The following is a 17,510-nucleotide window of genomic DNA, read 5'->3' on the forward strand; positions in this document are numbered from 1 at the left end:
CTTATCCAAAACCCCAACTTTCATAATATGAGCACAAATTATTATACTTAATAAGATTTGCAATAACCCCATAGAAATACACAAAATATTGCGATGATTTACAGAAGTGCAAAAAACCGATGGAACGAAGAGAATAGAGACGACCGGTGCGCAAACGTGACCGATCATTATTTTACTCACATGGAAACGAACGACCGGTGCGAAAATGGGTTGATAACGAAATTAAAAATCGTTAACGACGTGCTGTTGCGTGTGTATTATTAAGCCCACGGGTGGGCTTGGTCTTAGTCGCAGACTATATAGGAGTGTCTTGTCCGAAAATATGCATAGCAGCGGAATTAAATGAAATTTCCTCTCCTTTCTAGTTATCCTTCAAAAGTTGGGATTCATTTTTTTCTTTTTCTTTTGCAAAAGTGCAGTTATCCATAAAAATTACAAATGGTACTCGAAATACGCGTATCTGCCAAAGGATAAGCAAAATAGGGCGGAAATAAAAGGTACCGTAAAACGGGGTAACATTGATCGGCTTGACTGACCTCATGAAATGTTCAAACAAGCATTTTACATTGAATCAGTTTCTGCTATCGAATGGCATATCGTAATCTGCTATCATTTAGCTATTAAATAACATGCAATTAACCCTCTAATACCCAATCCCGCCTTTAGACGGGGTATAGTTTGAGCATTTTTGTAATTTTTGTTTCGTGGAAAATCAATTTTTTTATATTTTTGGCTGATATTTGGGACTGTTCTGTATATCTCAAAATGGTTTTTGGTGTATTTTAGAGCGTTTTTACATTTTTTAAAAATCATTGAAAAATTGATGTTTTAGTCACCTTTTAGAAGTCATTGTTTATTTTGTATTAAATCGCTACAATTAACATATTTTGAATTTTTCCCAAATCATTCTATCCTTGTTCAATAGTTTAACCCTTTGGAGCCGGAGGGGTCATATATGACCCCGGCGATGAAACCGAGTATAACGAACGTGTTCGACACCAGCGAGGTTGCGTCGACAACGGCGAAAAAAATCGGCTCCAAAAGGTTAAGGGAATCGAATACACTCTAAAATTATTTTCCTTAAAATTACACGGAAAATAAAATTTTCTGTGAAAAAAATTTAAAATAATAATATTTCAACAATAATCATAAAATCTCAAAATGTTTTCATCTCAAAAAATCCGTTCCCCAAATTGGCTTGCAGGAAAAATATAAAAGTGTGGGGATGTTCAAAAATAAAAATTAGAAAAATCAAAAACTGAAATTCACGAAATCGAGAATTAAAAAGAATCATCTTCCAAAACATGTTTAAATCGATTTTAGATGACGAAAAATGATATTTAGATCAAAATCAAAAATTTGGGTATTAGAGGGTTAATGAAAATTGAATTTCATAAACATTGAAATAAATCGTTACTGTGTTTCGTAACGCAATGAGATACATTGTCAAACATTCATGCTTGTTGTGAATACTAGGTAAAATATAAGGTCCGAAATCACTGTATTACTTCAATATGGTATCCTAGAGATGGATTTAATAGACGAAACCTTTATGAAAATGCTTTTTTTCAATGAAATATACGATTTATTAAAAGTCGGCTATCAATTCCTTAAGCCATTGCCTACCTTTAGGCGTTATTCGCGGTTTGGAGGATTTCAATCCTAAAATAACTCAAAAAGTACATAACTTGTAAGAATTTGGATAACATTTTCGAAATCAGCGATCCCGAATTTAGTAAGTCAGGGTATTTTCAACATAAACGAACATTGATCACTGACATGATCAATGCTACCTTAAATCTATAAAATCAAAAATTAGATTAAAAACCCTATTTAAACATGTTTTAAAGTTTTACAATATTTTTTCGTGTAGCTTAACACATACTCAGAGGGCCAGTACTTGTTTTAAAAATAGAATACATGTAACGTTTGCTTTAACATGAAATTATTTAAGAAAGATCGAAAATTCTGATCAATGTTACCCCGGATTACGGTACAAAACTGATTACACTCATTCGAAAAGGGTATTCTGCTTAGAGGGTTTGAAAAGTCGGTACAAGATATTTTTTAATGTCAAAAAACCCTACTTAGTAGGAAAACTTTTGTTTAAGAAAGTCGTTTTCCCCCTCTTTCCCCCGTATGTTCATATGTTGAGAAATAGTGCCGCACCCTAAAAATAAGCAGAGCATCATAGTATGCTTTGGAAGCAACTTACGTAAATAATGGATCGTTTGTTCAATGTTATATTATGACCTCGCTTAAATCCTGAGCAATCGAAGTCAACTTCGAACGCATTAATTTCATTTTTTCAAACTTCAAGCTACATAAAAGTTATCCCACAGCAATCCATCCCACTTGAAGCAAATAATTTTGCAACGTTGCGATGTGGTAGGTATTAATTCGAAAAATCTAGCGCAGCAATCGCCTCCTTACCTTCATATTCGCTCTTCTTTTTCGTTTCCTTGGAGGAATTTCCATTTTTCCGTGCTGTGAACAAGGGAGAGAGAGAGTGAGAACGGGGATTAGCTCAAAGGCCTACTGGGTTAATCCGATTGCTCTTCTGGTGTGCTACATATATATCGCCAGAACAAACTCACAGTTTTCGTCATCTGAGCTGGATTCGGTGATTCCGCCGGCGGCCAACACTGCCGAGTGGCCGTTTGGGCTGGGCCCTCGCGATCGCCGCCCATTGCGGACAATGTTTTCAGCGTTTCGGTCGGCCAGCACCATTTTTGCCTTTTTCGCCTCCAATTTGAGCGATTCCTGAGGAGCTTACCCGGAAGCTCGCTCACTCTCCTGGATCTGTGTCGTGTATCCCGTCCCTTCCGAGTAACGCCGGAGATCGTATTCGTGGGTCAACCGGCAACCGAGGTCCGAACGGTTTGTTTTGGGGGAACCAAGTTGTGACACTTCTTTCTCGGGAGCTCCACGAACCGAACGACCCTCTGCGACTCTGCGCTGCAGCAACGGCAACACACCACAGGCACCAGAGCGAGAGAAAACGGGAGTCAAATGTGTGTAATACAAACAGCTACGGATGACACGGGTCCCTTGCTGCACTTTTTCGGCGACCGTACACTGCAGATAGGGGTGTCTAAAAATAAAAAATAAATTAAAATAATCATTAAAAATTAATAAAAACAATTTCAGATACAATATTCATACATTGTTTACCCTTCTTACACCCATAAGGCTCTGTCCATAAATTACGTAGACTCAATTTTGGCATTCTCAGACCCCCCTCCCCCCTACAACATCTTAGAACCTTATTGAATTTTATAACGATTGTACATTTCAAGCATAATTTTTCAAATCGACGTATCTAACTTTTTCACTGAGCTGAGTAAATTCATGGTCAATGTTGACGACCATTTCACTAAAATAGTTTTTTATAAAAAGACTTTTCATAAGTTTTTTCGTGCTTAACATCACCAGGGATATAGCACGTACTAGGTAAGAAACAAAACCTACTCATTCCATATCATTTTCACAATGAATTTTGATAAAAATACACATACACCGGGTTGGTTAGAGATACGTCATGCCAGATACGTCGCTTTTGTATGGTGCCAGTTTGGTGTATCTGTTACTTCTGATTTTGGCTAGATACGCCGTTTGGTTTTCTCATATATCAAAACGGTGTATCTATCAGTAAAGTTGTAAACATCAAAATAGTTAGATACGTCGTTTCGAATAATATGCTTAGTTAAACAAATTAAGCAATAAATCATCAAACAGTGATGTGTATTCTTCAATTTGCTTAATGAATCATGCATGCAGCAGTTAACCCGGATTTGTTTACATTCTCGAGTTACGTCGGATTGAAAAGTTATGCTTGATTTGGTTACCGAGATATCTTTCAAAGAGTACTTGAGAGTAATACAACTAAATCAGGGGTTCCCAACCTTTTTGAGGTGGCGACCCCCTTTAAGAATTGTCAAAGCATCTGGGACCAATGAAATTTTTTAGAAAAATATGAATGGAATTCCCAAACCGAGTTTTTTGAGTACACTAACGTAGACAGAAATTTTCAGTGGGAGGGATTTTGACGATCAATGATACGTATTTTTTTTAATTTCCACATTTCGTAAACAATGATAGCATGTACGTTCAATTTGAGTCGCTGCTAAAAAATAACGGCGCAGCCAAACATTTTTTCTCCTGAAATGCAGAAAATTTTCGAATGTGTAGTAAATAGTCACAGCAATATTAAATGTTTTCACTCTACTCACGGTGGTTTTCAATGATGACTTTCGGCAGCTACTAAATATATTTTGGGATTGATTTCTAGAAATCGGCTAATCAAAACAAAACAGAGAAAATTGACGTTTCTCCTGTTCGCATGGATAAGCTATTTTACGAGACGTTCTACCGGTGGGCCGCTCATTGTTATTGTTTACATTTGATGTTTTTCGCGAAAAGTAGCATAACATGTGGTGAGCGCCAATCAGATTTTTGCTGGCAGAGATATTTCGGTTTCTAATGCGGCATGTATCAATCCCCCGAGCTGCATGATGTTACTAGCAGATGAAAAAAACATCCCCACGGTCTACGGATATTAATTATAGTGGGCGGATTGACCCATTTTTGCAGATAAATGAACCCCGTTTATTGGATGGGCCCGTATCACATGCTATGCTAGCGAAAATGTAAATAAATGGGCCCACCGGTTGGACTTCAAAACTGGTAAACATCCAAAAAACAGCTGATTTGAAACGTCTCATAAAATGCCTTATTGCTGCGAAAATAGCATTGAGCGATAATGCTATTCATTCGAGTCAATCATTGCGTAGAATAAGTTCGAAAGCTCAAAATATATAGCATGCAAAGTTGAATGCAATATACGGAGAAGGCACAAAGTAGAAATGTGAGAGGTTTGAAATGATTAATGTGGTAGAGTATGTGTCTGGTGGGAATGATTATAAGCTTTCACAAAAAGTTGCGTTCATAACACAATAGATAGGGAGACTGAACTGTACGGATTGAAGGTGTGTGTGTGTGTGTGTGTTTCGGAAAAGCGGTGTCGTGCTCGAGCGGAGCAATTTGGGTTATTCAGAAAACTAAGTTTTGAGCTGACGGTTGTATTTTCTCCCGGCATTTTTTGATTTTCAGTATTCAAGCCCAAATTCAAGTGAGGAAATGGAGGCAAAAAGTCACCACAGAATGCTTTTCAGGAATGGATTTTAAACATTTTCAGAAGTCTATCTAGAATTTTCTAGCCAACCCAGTGCACTGCCAGTGTTGTGGATGAAATGTTTCGTAAAACTGGCAACACGGATTGACGTTTTAAGAGAAGAAGAGAGTAGCAAATAGCTGGGGGCTGCGAATAGGAACGGTTTTATTTTTCAAGCTACCAACGCACACCAACACACTTTTGACGCTCGGTTTGAAAATACGCACGAGTTTTTAATTTTCATGTCACTGCCACCGTCGGCGCAATTGTTAAACACGCCGTCGCGACGCTGTTTGCAAAAGGTAAACATGATCAATCTCTCCATGACTACACAATTTTTCTCTTGTTCAAAATATATCCATTTCTAATTTACGGGGAACATTTTAATTTATCGTCGTTTTGGAATAAACTACAATGCACTAATGACAGTTTTTATTATTTGCCTTGCTTTCCACGTGACGCAGAGCACTTTGTAATGTCTTGTTTGACTTGTTCAGAAAAAAAAAATGTTTCAATACTTTTCTGATAGGTGGAATCGCATAAGAACAGTAGCTGTTGGAGCTGTGACAATTCGACGGAGACATTTTGACAGCGGTGCATGGAGATTACTTGACAACCATTTTGATTCTATTCGCAGTCCTCAGGAAAATATTGCTTATCCAGAGATATCATCCAACCTGGCGGAGTGAAGAAGACAACGAAGACCTATTCCGCAAACGTCAAACTGTTACACACTTTGAAAAGTATGCACATAACCTATCAACAAAAACAAATTGTTGAAACTTTTAATTATGTTTAATGGCATTCAGTTGCATACAAAAGTGCTGAAACTACACCTAATATTGTTTAAAAATGAGTTACATATTGTGGCACCAATCGTGATTACATAAACCATAAATTGAACAATTTGCATTATTTTTGAATTTTATGGCAACCAAGTGAGTGAGTGCTTTTTAGCGTGAACCGAGCCCTTTTGACGATTGCGGAACGACGGTCGAAACCACCGCAACCCCGTTGGATTTTTCTATTTTACCCTTGATTTTACCGCAATAGCACCGACGAACCAACGTGACAGTGGTGTTTCAAAACTGTCCCCCCTCAATTTAACGGTCGACCAGCAAAGCAAGCGAACCCTTCTGTCAAATCAGCGCAGATGCGAACCTCTTCCTATATGAACACAAGGGGGTTTAGGATCAAGCTAGCAAACCAACGCGACTGTTATAGAGGTGGTGGTAGTGTTCGGTTATTTTTCATCATGGCGTCGCGGACAATAAATTTGAATTTGTTTGTTCTAGCCAGGGCACAAAATTTTCGAGCAGACGAGCTGAAGTTCATCGTGCGGCAATTTTCATTCACTTGCCTGCATATTCATATTCAGCTGCTCGATACTCGTTTGTCAACTGAATGAAAGTCAATGAATATTTGTAAACATCTTCAGGTATCAGGTATCAGAAGGCCGGCTCCAGAGACACGTTATCCTCCATTTGGGACATTTGTGCCATCGCCAAAATAACAGCCTATTTCATCATCTACCTGAGGGAAAAGGAAGGAAAAAGGATTTGGATGGGGATAGGGACAGGTAGGGAAATAGGAAAAATACCCTGGAAGAGGGTACTAACGCACAAGCGTACCACAATGGGTTCAAACAGCGCCCTGAAACGGGCACTGTAATTACGCATAAAGCGAAAGAGAGCCTATAGCTCTTTACCACAGCGGGTTAAGAACAACAGAATATCCTGAAGATTCAGGTTTCTGAAGTCAGTTTCACTTAATAAGTGTTTACCGATACTCGGAAACGCAGTTGCGCGAAAACTGGACAGTTACATATCAAATGATACGAAGTTCCATAATCGGATTCACAGCTATCACAGGCAAATGAATCAGCTTGCTGAATATTCGCCATGTGATAGCTGAGTCGGCAGTGGCCAGTCAATGCTTTGACCAGCATGCTGCAATTCTGCTTAGACAGATTAGTTAGATACTTCGCCACCCGTAGAGATGGCTCAGCACTATACAATTTGGTTTGACGACATGACTCCAAACTATTCCAATATTGTCTGTGTTGAGTGACAGCCCAGGTGTGAATCTGAAGCTTAATCCAACACTTCGATATCGGAATAGCTGGCTCAGGGCCAATGAAGTCATGTGATGCTCCAGAGCGAGCTAACTCATCAGCCAATTCATTTCCAGCGATGGAAGAATGACCAGGTACCCATAGAAGGTGAACAGCGTTTGCTGAATTCAGCTCCTCGATTTGAGTTCGACAAGCAATAACTATCTTCGACCTGGAGTTGGCCGAAGCAAGTGCTTTAATAGCAGCCTGGCTATCTGAACAGAAGTATATTACTTTGCCCATTACGTGCTGCTGAAGTGCTGATTGCACTCCGCACATAAGAGCAAAGATTTCGGCCTGAAAAACGGTGCAGTGTCTACCAAGTGAGTAAGACTGATACAGCCTTAGCTCACGAGAATAAACACCAGCACCTGCTCGACCTTCGAGAAGGGAGCCATCAGTGTAACATACGATGCCGTCTGAAATACTTCTTTCCAGATAACCTGATGTCCACTCTTCTCGGGAAGGGAATTTCGTGGAAAATGTCCTATATGGAAAATTACAAGCAATTGTAAGATCACTTGGAGCAAGGACAATTTTGTCCCAATTCACCAAAAGTGGAAACAACGAGGTGTGTGTTGAACTGCGGTTCACAGGAGTTTCCTCTAGTAGACCGAGTACCCGTAACCGGTAAGTGCAAGAAAGGGCTTCTTGTTTTAGATGAATGTGTAGTGGGGCAACGTCAAAGAGAACTTCTAGCGCTGCCGTAGGAGTTGAAGAGAACGCTCCAGACATCGCCATTAAGCACATCCTTTGGAGATGGCCTAATTTTGATTGGACCGTTCTCACTTCACCCTTTTGCCACCACACAAGACATCCATAAGCCAATATTGGCCGAACCACAGTTGTGTGAATCCATTTGATATACTTGGGTTTTAGACCCCAAGTTGTACCAAAAGTACGCCGGCATTGCCCGAAGGCCAAGGGGGTGTCCAGGAAAGCTTGGAATCAAGAATGACTCCAACGTACTTTACCTGTTCAGTCACATCGATTTCAGAATCAAAGAGACGCAAAGGTCGAACGCCATTACGGTTTCGCCTTTCCGTGAAAAGAACAATAGATGTTTTAGTCGGATTAACCGAAAGGCCATATTGGCGACACCAACCCTCAACTACCTGAAGGGCGTTTTGCATCAGGTCGAAAAGGGTGATGATGCACATACCAACTAACAATGTTAGGTAGTCGTCGGCAAAACCATAAGTAGGAAAACCGCTATTATTGAGTTGCCTCAATAGCGTATCTGCTACGAGATTCCACAAAAGCGGTGATAAGACTCCCCCTTGGGGGCATCCACAAACACTCAATTTCCTAATCCCTGCTAGACGCAATGTCGAGAAGAGATATCGGTTTTTGAGCATTTGGTGAATCCAATTGGAAATCATTGGAGATATACCATGACTCCGTGCGGCTTCCAATATGGCATCGAAAGGCACGTTGTCAAAGGCACCCTCGATATCTAAGAAAACACCCAAACAAGATTGCTTTTGAACGAATGCTTTCTCGATATCGTAGACAACCTTGTGTAAAGAAGTCACCTTGGACTTATCAGATTGGTAGGCATGTTGGTTCACATGAAGAGGCACGTTGGCCAGATGAACATCACGGATGTGATGATCCACAATGCGTTCTAAGCATTTCGGAAGAAAAGAGGTCAAACTGATAGGTCTGAAACTCTTTGCTTCTTCATACGACGCACGACCCATTTTCGGAATAAACTTTACAGTAATATCCCTCCAGGATTTGGGAATATACCCTGTAGCAAAACTGCAAACAAGTAGTTTTTTCAAAACATGTTTGAAATAATCAAATCCCTTCTGAAGCAAAATAGGATAAATCCCATCTGCCCTAGGAGATTTGAAAGGAGCAAAGCTATTAAGAGCCCACTCAATCGATTCTATAGTTACAATACTCCGAGCCGAAGCTAAAGAATCACAACAACAAGAAAAGACATCAGGATCATCCGAAGATGTAATATCCACACATCCAGGGAAGTGTGTGCTGAATAAGCATTCCAAAACTTCCTCATCAGAGGAAGTCAGATCGCCATTTGGCAAACGAAGTTCGTTCACCCGGAAATCCTTAGATTTTGCAAGGATTTTGTTTAACCGACTGACTTCACTCAAGCTGGAAACATTTGTACAAAGGTTTTTCCAGCCGGATCGTTCAGCAGACCGGAGAGCTTTCCTGTAGGCCTTGCGAGCCGACCTGAAAGCCTCCGAACCAGCCGAACGTCGTCTGTTCCAACTCTTTCTACATTGTTTCCTGAGCTTCGCCAGATCGGAGTTCCACCAAGGGGTTCCTCTTGTGGTCTTCACAGACCGCAGAGGGCAGGCTTCTTCAAAAGCTTCCATGATGAAGGCCGTTGTAGTATCAACGGCATCATCTAAATCACTTGGAGTGTCAATGGATGGTGAATATCCATGAAATTTGGCTGCAACCAAATCAGTATAAAGATCCCAGTTTGTTGACCGAGGATTCCTGAAACGCAATGTTTGCGAAGTAACATTTAAATGTTCAAAAAAGATATAGCGATGGTCAGATAAAGATTCTTCATCTGACACATGCCAATTGGTCAGCTCGTGACTAATTCTGCTAGAGTAAAGCGTTATATCTAACACTTCCTCTCTAGCAGATACCATGAAGGTTGGGCGGTTGCCTATGTTAAGTAATGCAAGATCTGTACTACTTAAGTACTCCATCAAACTGGAGCCTCTCAAGTTAATGTCTGAGCTGCCCCAGATGATATGGTGAGCATTAGCATCACTGCCAACAATTAACGGAAGGCCTTTTGAAGTACAGTATGCGATGACTTGTTTGAAAGCATCCGTAGGGGATGGTTCATCATGCGGTAAATACACAGAACAATAGACGTATTTCCTGTTGAGGTTTCCAACAGATACATCAATTGTGATAGCACATACATCTCTGGTGGTTAGTTCAGAGATGAGTGTAGCAACTATTGCGTTGTTGACAAGTACACAGGCTCGAGGCATGACACGCGAGTTTGCCATTTCATGTTTACTGAAAGTGGCAAACACCGGGTTCACAAGGTTTCCTAGATAGAAATTTTACTTACGAAAGTAAGGTTCTTGTACCAAGGCCACTTGGGCTGTACCATTTTGCATAAGTCTGCAAAGATTGATCGTTGCTGTTCTTTTATGCTGAAGATTGATCTGAGCTATCCTAACCGTAGCCACTACCCAAACTAGGTAAGATTGAACTCTTCGCAACAACAGCACAACAAAGAACAGCAACAATAAAACCAAATCGGCATCGATTGGAAAACGCCAAAGGCGAGTATACACAGAATACACTGTGTAAATCGCATAATGCGAAACCATATAGGTGAAAATTTAAACTAATTAACAACATCTTCATAATCCCGCCCTTATTTAGCCTCAAGTGAGACTAAAGCCTGTATCCGCAATAATCGGGACACAGAAGTACGTCAGTAGCTCTGTTATGAATCGGAAAAATTGGCCAAATAATTGATTGAAAACTCTTTGGTGTATGTGTATTATTTGTGCAAAATTTCATAAAAATCGATGCATTACTTTAAGCTGTGGATGAAAAACAAACAGACGTGGTTTTAAGCATTTTGTACAATCATGACCAATTTTCATTCTCATAGTTGATGATTCTTTTACGCTACAGTTCAAAGTTCTGTGATGATAATTATGAAATTTCGTTAGCAGTTATGATACTTATAGATACACTTTCTTGCAAAATTTCATCAACTTTGATCAATTGGTTTGAAAGCTACTGGTGTTGATAGGAGTGAATGTTGGTGAAAATTTTCCGTGTTTTTAATGTACAATTTTTGCCTATTCATAACTTTTGAATTTATCCGCCAATTTTCATGAAATTTTCACAGAAGCTAGTTTGTTATGTGTATATTATGCCTGCAAAATTTGATGATTATAGGTATAGTACTTTCAATAGTACAATCTAAACAATAAAAGGTGCTGACTAATTGCTGTCTGAGAGGCCAAAATCACGTTCAGTCCCAATACATGTTTCGACTATAAAATTGTTGATAATGCATCGATTTTTTTTAAATTTTGCCCATGCAACTAATATAGATTGAGAGGTTTGTGTTCAAAATTTCAGCCATTTCCTTTGCCAAATTCAAAGGTTACAGCGCTGACAAGCAAAACTTGGGGCTGTACAAAATTCAATGGCGCACATTTTACTCTTTCGTTGCTACAACAAAAAGTACTGCACCGATTCACATGAAATTTTGTAGGTGAAATGAGCACATCTTAAGATGTTATTAGACTAAATTTGAGCAATTTTAATGTATCTATTGCAGAGTTACAGCTGTGTTTCTGTGTCCCGAATATTGCGGATACAGGCTTTAAAGAAGGGCAGCTGATTGTATCGGAGAAACACAAGGTTCACTGCACCATTGCTCCGGTTAGCGCAGTAAGGGCTACATACTGTGGAGGGCGCCCTGGTACTCCACAGGCTCCGTTAGCGGTTAGGTTTTTATTAGACCCCCCTAGCCATTCATTCCTAGGCACGGTAAGCATAAAGCCGCATCACACCATGAATTAGGGGTCACCTGTTGGTGGACTCTTGCCACCGGAACAGGCGATCCGTAGTGTTATTCTTAGCCAATTGAGACAATCGCGTGACTGTCACGTGATGACACTACAGAGCTATCTAGGCTGATCGAGAAAAGAAGTTAATATTGATGATCAACTTCATACGGGCTCGAAAAGCCGAGCTAGTGTGCCTAGCCGAGGTGGTAGTGTTCGGTTATTTTTCATCATGGCGTCGCGGACAATAAATTTGAATTTGTTTGTTCTAGCCAGGGCACAAAATTTTCGAGCAGACGAGCTGAAGTTCATCGTGCGGCAATTTTCATTCACTTGCCTGCATATTCATATTCAGCTGCTCGATACTCGTTTGTCAACTGAATGAAAGTCAATGAATATTTGTAAACATCTTACAAAGTGTTGAATTGCTGACAAAATATTAACGTTTCGATCACATTTAACGGTGCTTTACACAGATCTTTTCCCATTTGATTGTTGTGGAGTGTTTTTGGAAGGAATCGTCGCCATTAACGTAGGTATTTAATTATGGAGATGTTTCTCGATCGGCTTCATATTCAATGACTACGAATTGACTGACTGTGTGAAGAGGGAGAGCGAAAATGAATTTGTGAATAATTAGTGCAGAATCATTCAAATTCGTGCTGTTTTCAGTCAATGACTATGACCATTTTGCACCCTGGTTCTAGCTGTCACGTCGGTTCGTCGGTGGCAATAGTGCACTGTTGGTAGGAGGTAGCAGTTACGAAAAGCGTAAATTCATTACCAAAATGTACGTATTCAATCATTAGAATGTAAGAAATATTTACTTAAATAAATTGAATTTACAGCATTGAAGCTGCTAACATGAAAGCTGCTTTCAATCATTAGTTTGACGCGCCGAGAATGCATCCCCTCCCCAAAAGAGAAGGTATTTTCTGTTTTATTGTGCATTTATCTTCTTAAGTCTCAAACAATTCTCAATTCATTTAAGATCTGTGGTAAATTTAAGTTAAGTTAACACGCCACTAGATTCTTTCCATTATCATCGGATATTTTGATGTAGACTTTTTAGATCTTTGAAGAATATAATACTATTTTGTACACATCATTGATGGTATAGGATGTATTCGTAAGTTATCAACACAAATATTGTGCCGTTTCAAGATCACTAAACATGGCAGTTTTATACAAAACAACTAATCGAAAATTTGTGAATGACATGTGTAAAGTCTGCTGGAAAATTAGCTAAATAATTTTAGGAAATACCTATATTAAGAATCCCAGCAGGAATTTGGCAGATATCTCGTAAAACCTTTTTTATACACTTCACATAAAACCACCAAGAAAATAATTAATAGTTTTTCAAAAGGCCAATTTTTACACCAAGAGTCGAGGAACTAGCATTTTTGTTAGTAAAAGAATATTGCAAAGATCAGGGTAAAATATTTTAAACTTTTAAATTTTTAGGGTTTCAATATCACCGTAAGCTAAAACTGCACTAAAACGTGTGAAGTAACTAGGGTAACCAGTTCTTTAGTGCATATTTAAGCATTTAGAAGTGCTTAAAGAACTCCAAGTTGAGGAGATGCAGACCAAACTCTACTGGGAGTGTAGATCAAGAATGTATCAAGAGTAGAACTAGGGAATCATCTTCGGAAGATTTTCCGAGGTTATTCCTAGGGATCAGTGGTCTGTATACAGGCCCGGATTAAGGGTTGTGGGGGCCCGGGGCCCGAGCAGTTGTGGAGGCCCCCTGGAGATACAAATGCGATGAGCAATAGTTTTTATTTGTTTTTGGGCAGTACTTGAACCAAAATTGTGTTTTGTGGGGGCCCGGGGCCCTGGCCCCCCTTAGATCCGGCCCTGTCTATACAACAAATTTCTGTGCATCTCAAGACTGAATCCGCCAATAAATTCATTAGAAACCCATCAGATATCTCAAAACAATAGCATCAAAGAATGGGACGAAAATTCAACAAGCATTATATTCAATACAACATGATGTACTTTTAATTATTGTTTAGGCTTATTTGACATGGAAAAAGGCTTCATGATAAAATTCAGAACATAGGGTAATTGATCCGATCATGGAGGAGTTAAGCACTGGGTTCCTGTTTAAACCACAATTGTATCGCCCCAAGCAAACTTTTTACATGGATTGAATTGAAAATAATAATATCCATCCTTAATCTACGGGAAAATAACGAAATATTGTCACTTTGATGTTGTTATGAGCATTTTATTCGTTTTTATCTGAAAGAACATTGTGTTCCTAATGTTGCGGTATTTGTTCCTAATGTTGCGGTATTTGTTCCTATTGTTGCGGTATCCCATTGAAATCATATGGGATATAGGATACCGCAACATTAGGAACACTACCGCAACAATAGGAACACAGCAGCAAACACATTAAGGAAAATATTTTTTTTTAAATAGATTTTTGGGCAAATCTTAAGCAAACAAATGGTGCAATCTCATAATTTAAGCACCATACATCTATTAAAAATACCTTTTGGTAACATTTCAGTCTAAAAAGTACTCAATTGCCATTACCGCAACATTAGGTACTACCACAACGATGGGAACAATTACCCTAATATAGTTTATTGCATTGCTAACTGGACTGCGACAAAGTGCGGAATCACAAATAAAAGTGCGATATTGCATCAAATCGTTTCGGTGTCTTCACCGCACTTATTCATCACGAGCTAATGAATAAGTGCGGTGAAGACACCGGAACGATCTGACGCAAAATCGCACTTTTATTTGAGATTCCGCACTTCATCGACGCACTTATAACCGCGCAATGCGCAATACGTTAACCGAATACTACAAAACTCAGGATTAGGATCACACGTTGATTTGATTGTAAGTCAGAATCATGGATTTTACAGTTGTTGATTCAGTGTTATCATGAATTTTATGTTGAACTCAAGGTTGAACTAAATAAATGAAATGAATGAACTGTTGGAACTTGTATAACTCGAATACATCGTTTTATGATTGTCGTGAAAAAATTTCCCTGACCAGCAACAAAATTCCCTGACTTTCCCTGATTTTCCAGGTCCAGAAATAAATTCCACGTTTTTCCAGGTAGTCGACACCCTAGGGTCACTGACCCTAATGGTCATCTACTGTAAGGAACGCCGGGGCAAGTTTTTTTTTCAATTTCAATTTAATTTATTTGTCTATATCTACTACAGGTACTCTTCGATATAACGTACAAAAAACTTGTCTCTTTGTACGTTATATCGAAGCGGACAAAAATTTTATACTTTTTGTGCTAGTATTGATATATTCGACGTGAAATTAACCCCAAATAATGATTTCGGTGAAATTCACAAAAACAATAATGAAAAACATGGGTTTTCACGAAAAACTCATTTCGTTTTTTGTGCTTCGATATAACGTACATTTTGCTTTGATATAACGTACACAAAAATTTTCCCCAAATTGCGTTAATTTTGGGTAACATGACTAATGCTGCAACACAGCATTGATTTGAGTGATTTCGTAGATAATCTGGTGATTATTACTGGAAAAAATATTTTTTTTCAATGGTGTACGTTATATCGAAGCAAAATGTACGTTATATCGAATTCGCTATATCGAGGGTACGTTATATCGAAGAATACCTGTATTTACATTTACACTTCAGAGATTTGGTTTACCTTTCAACTGAGAAAATAATTCAATTCATTTTATGAGACATAAATACACAGAACAAAAATTACTAGCTACTTATTGCCAACACATAGTTTTTGATTCAATCAATCTTTTAGCGGTGTACCATATGAGAAACGTTGCATTTACAGTATGTGATTATGCGGGCCGTTTTACGATAGTGATTTCTTTTGTCAAGAATTTGTGAGAAATGCCAAATGCCGTATATAAATTTCTAGGCTTTGGAAGACTATTTTTGAAAATTTAATTTTTGTAGAGAAAAAAACTTCCCTTCAGTAGTTGAAAATCTGCAACAAAGTGAGCACCCCTACAACAGAAGCACTGACAGTGCTCCGTTTACAATGCTAAAACCCTTGCTGCTTCTGACACCTTTCCAGTGCGAGATATTCAAATTTACGTATCTGAAAATTTCGTTTAAATTGGATAAAACTATTGATAAGTTATAGAAAATAACTACCAAATCAATCAGAACAAGTGCAAAATACGGGACCAAAGAAAATAGTCACAGTATGAAGCACAATTTCGGAGGAAAAATCGATCCACACCGGATCCAAATCGCATTTCACAACCAACAAATCTAGGGCTTATTTTCGGACTTTCCTGGCCTGAATCACTTACCTTTGGCGGATAGTTGGCCCAAACGATTGGAAAGAGTAATTTTAAACGTATTTTACATAAATTTTCTAGAAAATCAACCAATAATCGCGGTGTGAGAAACCTAACGTGTGTGACTTTCAAAGGATTACTAATCTCGAACGCTCCACTGGAAGCTCACTAGCAGGTAGTGCCGTGCTGCCAGGACTACCAATTGTGTTTGGTAAAGACAGCAGTTTGTAAAGAACGTTACATTGTTGTGTTTATACAAGATATTTCAGTAGAAATACAGTTTCACTAACTATGATTATTAACATGTCCTTAAAAGCTGCTTTCCTCAAGTATTGAACGCAAAGGAAAATAAATAATTTGTACTTAACATTAAACAAGAGGAAAACTAGCAAATCTTCCAGCCCTGAAAGTACGGGTGCAAGCAGTCGCGAACGAATACACAAAATGGTGTCCCCTAGCTATCACTTTCGGGGGTGCAACCGTACACCAAACAGTAAACACGCACAAAGCGGCCCGTCGAAGAACCGTCCGTCCGTGGCATACCCGCATGTTATCGGTGGAAAATTCCAAAGAAAAATCTTGTCCACTTACCACTATTTTCGGCAAGCTAGGCGTTGCAATTTTACGCAGGTCCCGGTGGAAATCGATCGCACTTCCGAAAGGAAAACAAAACTTCCGACTGACCAACGGGTACCGAAAATGGAAACGAACGAAAATACTGTGCGGCGGCGGAGGCAACAACAAACCGTCTTGCCCGAATCGTGGACTGCGCCCGAATGAATGATGGACGGACCGAAGTGAGACGACGTGACGCGCGGTAATGATGATGATGGTGATGATGATGTTTGAAATCAAGAATGGTTCTAGCTTTTAAGGTGAAACATTCGCCGACGCGGTTTGGGAAGGACGAATATTTTTTGACAAACATCGAGACAAGAGTCGCTTAGGTGTTGGGGACTTTATATTATAATACAATATATTCTATTATTGCTTTCTTAAGAAACAAAATATGATTACGAAATACGAAGTTACCGCAGTAATATTATTACGAAATACGAAGTTCAGCAGTTTTGTGTTTGTGTGCCTCAAGAAGTGTCGGTCATGTAGGGTAGTATGTTTTACCTTAAGCAAAAGCTTTCGAAAAAGCTCGCGCACGTTCAACGTTTTGTACACACTTTCACTTTCGCCTTTCAAAATGACGTGCACGGAAAAATAATGATTCAGCAAAATAGTTACCTAATTTTGGGTACAGCTGATGCTTTTGAGAAAAATATTGTATGTTGCTTTCATAACAAAACGCGCTGCCAACTTCCAATCGGCATTTCTGAATCATCGCAACGAATCAAGCATCACATCTGCTGCTGTTTGTGTTAGTGAGTTCGGAGAAACGTCA

The 17,510-nt window shown here is 39.1% G+C and overlaps 1 protein-coding gene across 2 annotated transcripts in view; it reads right to left on the reverse strand.

The window, feature by feature from the left end:
- LOC109411230 (REST corepressor) overlaps positions 1 to 16,891 on the reverse strand; it is a 58,840-nt gene extending 41,949 nt beyond the window's left edge. Inside the window, exons 1-3 of one of the 2 annotated variants that reach the window (XM_019684738.3) lie at positions 16,709 to 16,891; positions 2,598 to 3,094; positions 2,434 to 2,487 (exon numbers count right to left, since the gene is read on the reverse strand). In XM_019684738.3, coding sequence (XP_019540283.2) covers positions 2,434 to 2,487; positions 2,598 to 2,730 — 187 coding nt within the window. In that variant the 5' untranslated portion in view covers positions 2,731 to 3,094; positions 16,709 to 16,891. Of the gene's footprint in view, positions 1 to 2,433; positions 2,488 to 2,597; positions 3,095 to 16,129; positions 16,287 to 16,708 lie in introns of those variants that run through there. The other variant, XM_019684739.3, reaches the window with a different exon arrangement.
- Between the last annotated feature and the right edge of the window lie 619 nt (positions 16,892 to 17,510).

The sequence above is a fragment of the Aedes albopictus genome, chromosome 3, assembly GCF_035046485.1.
Source record: "Aedes albopictus strain Foshan chromosome 3, AalbF5, whole genome shotgun sequence".
Classification (NCBI taxonomy): Eukaryota; Metazoa; Arthropoda; class Insecta; order Diptera; family Culicidae; genus Aedes; species Aedes albopictus.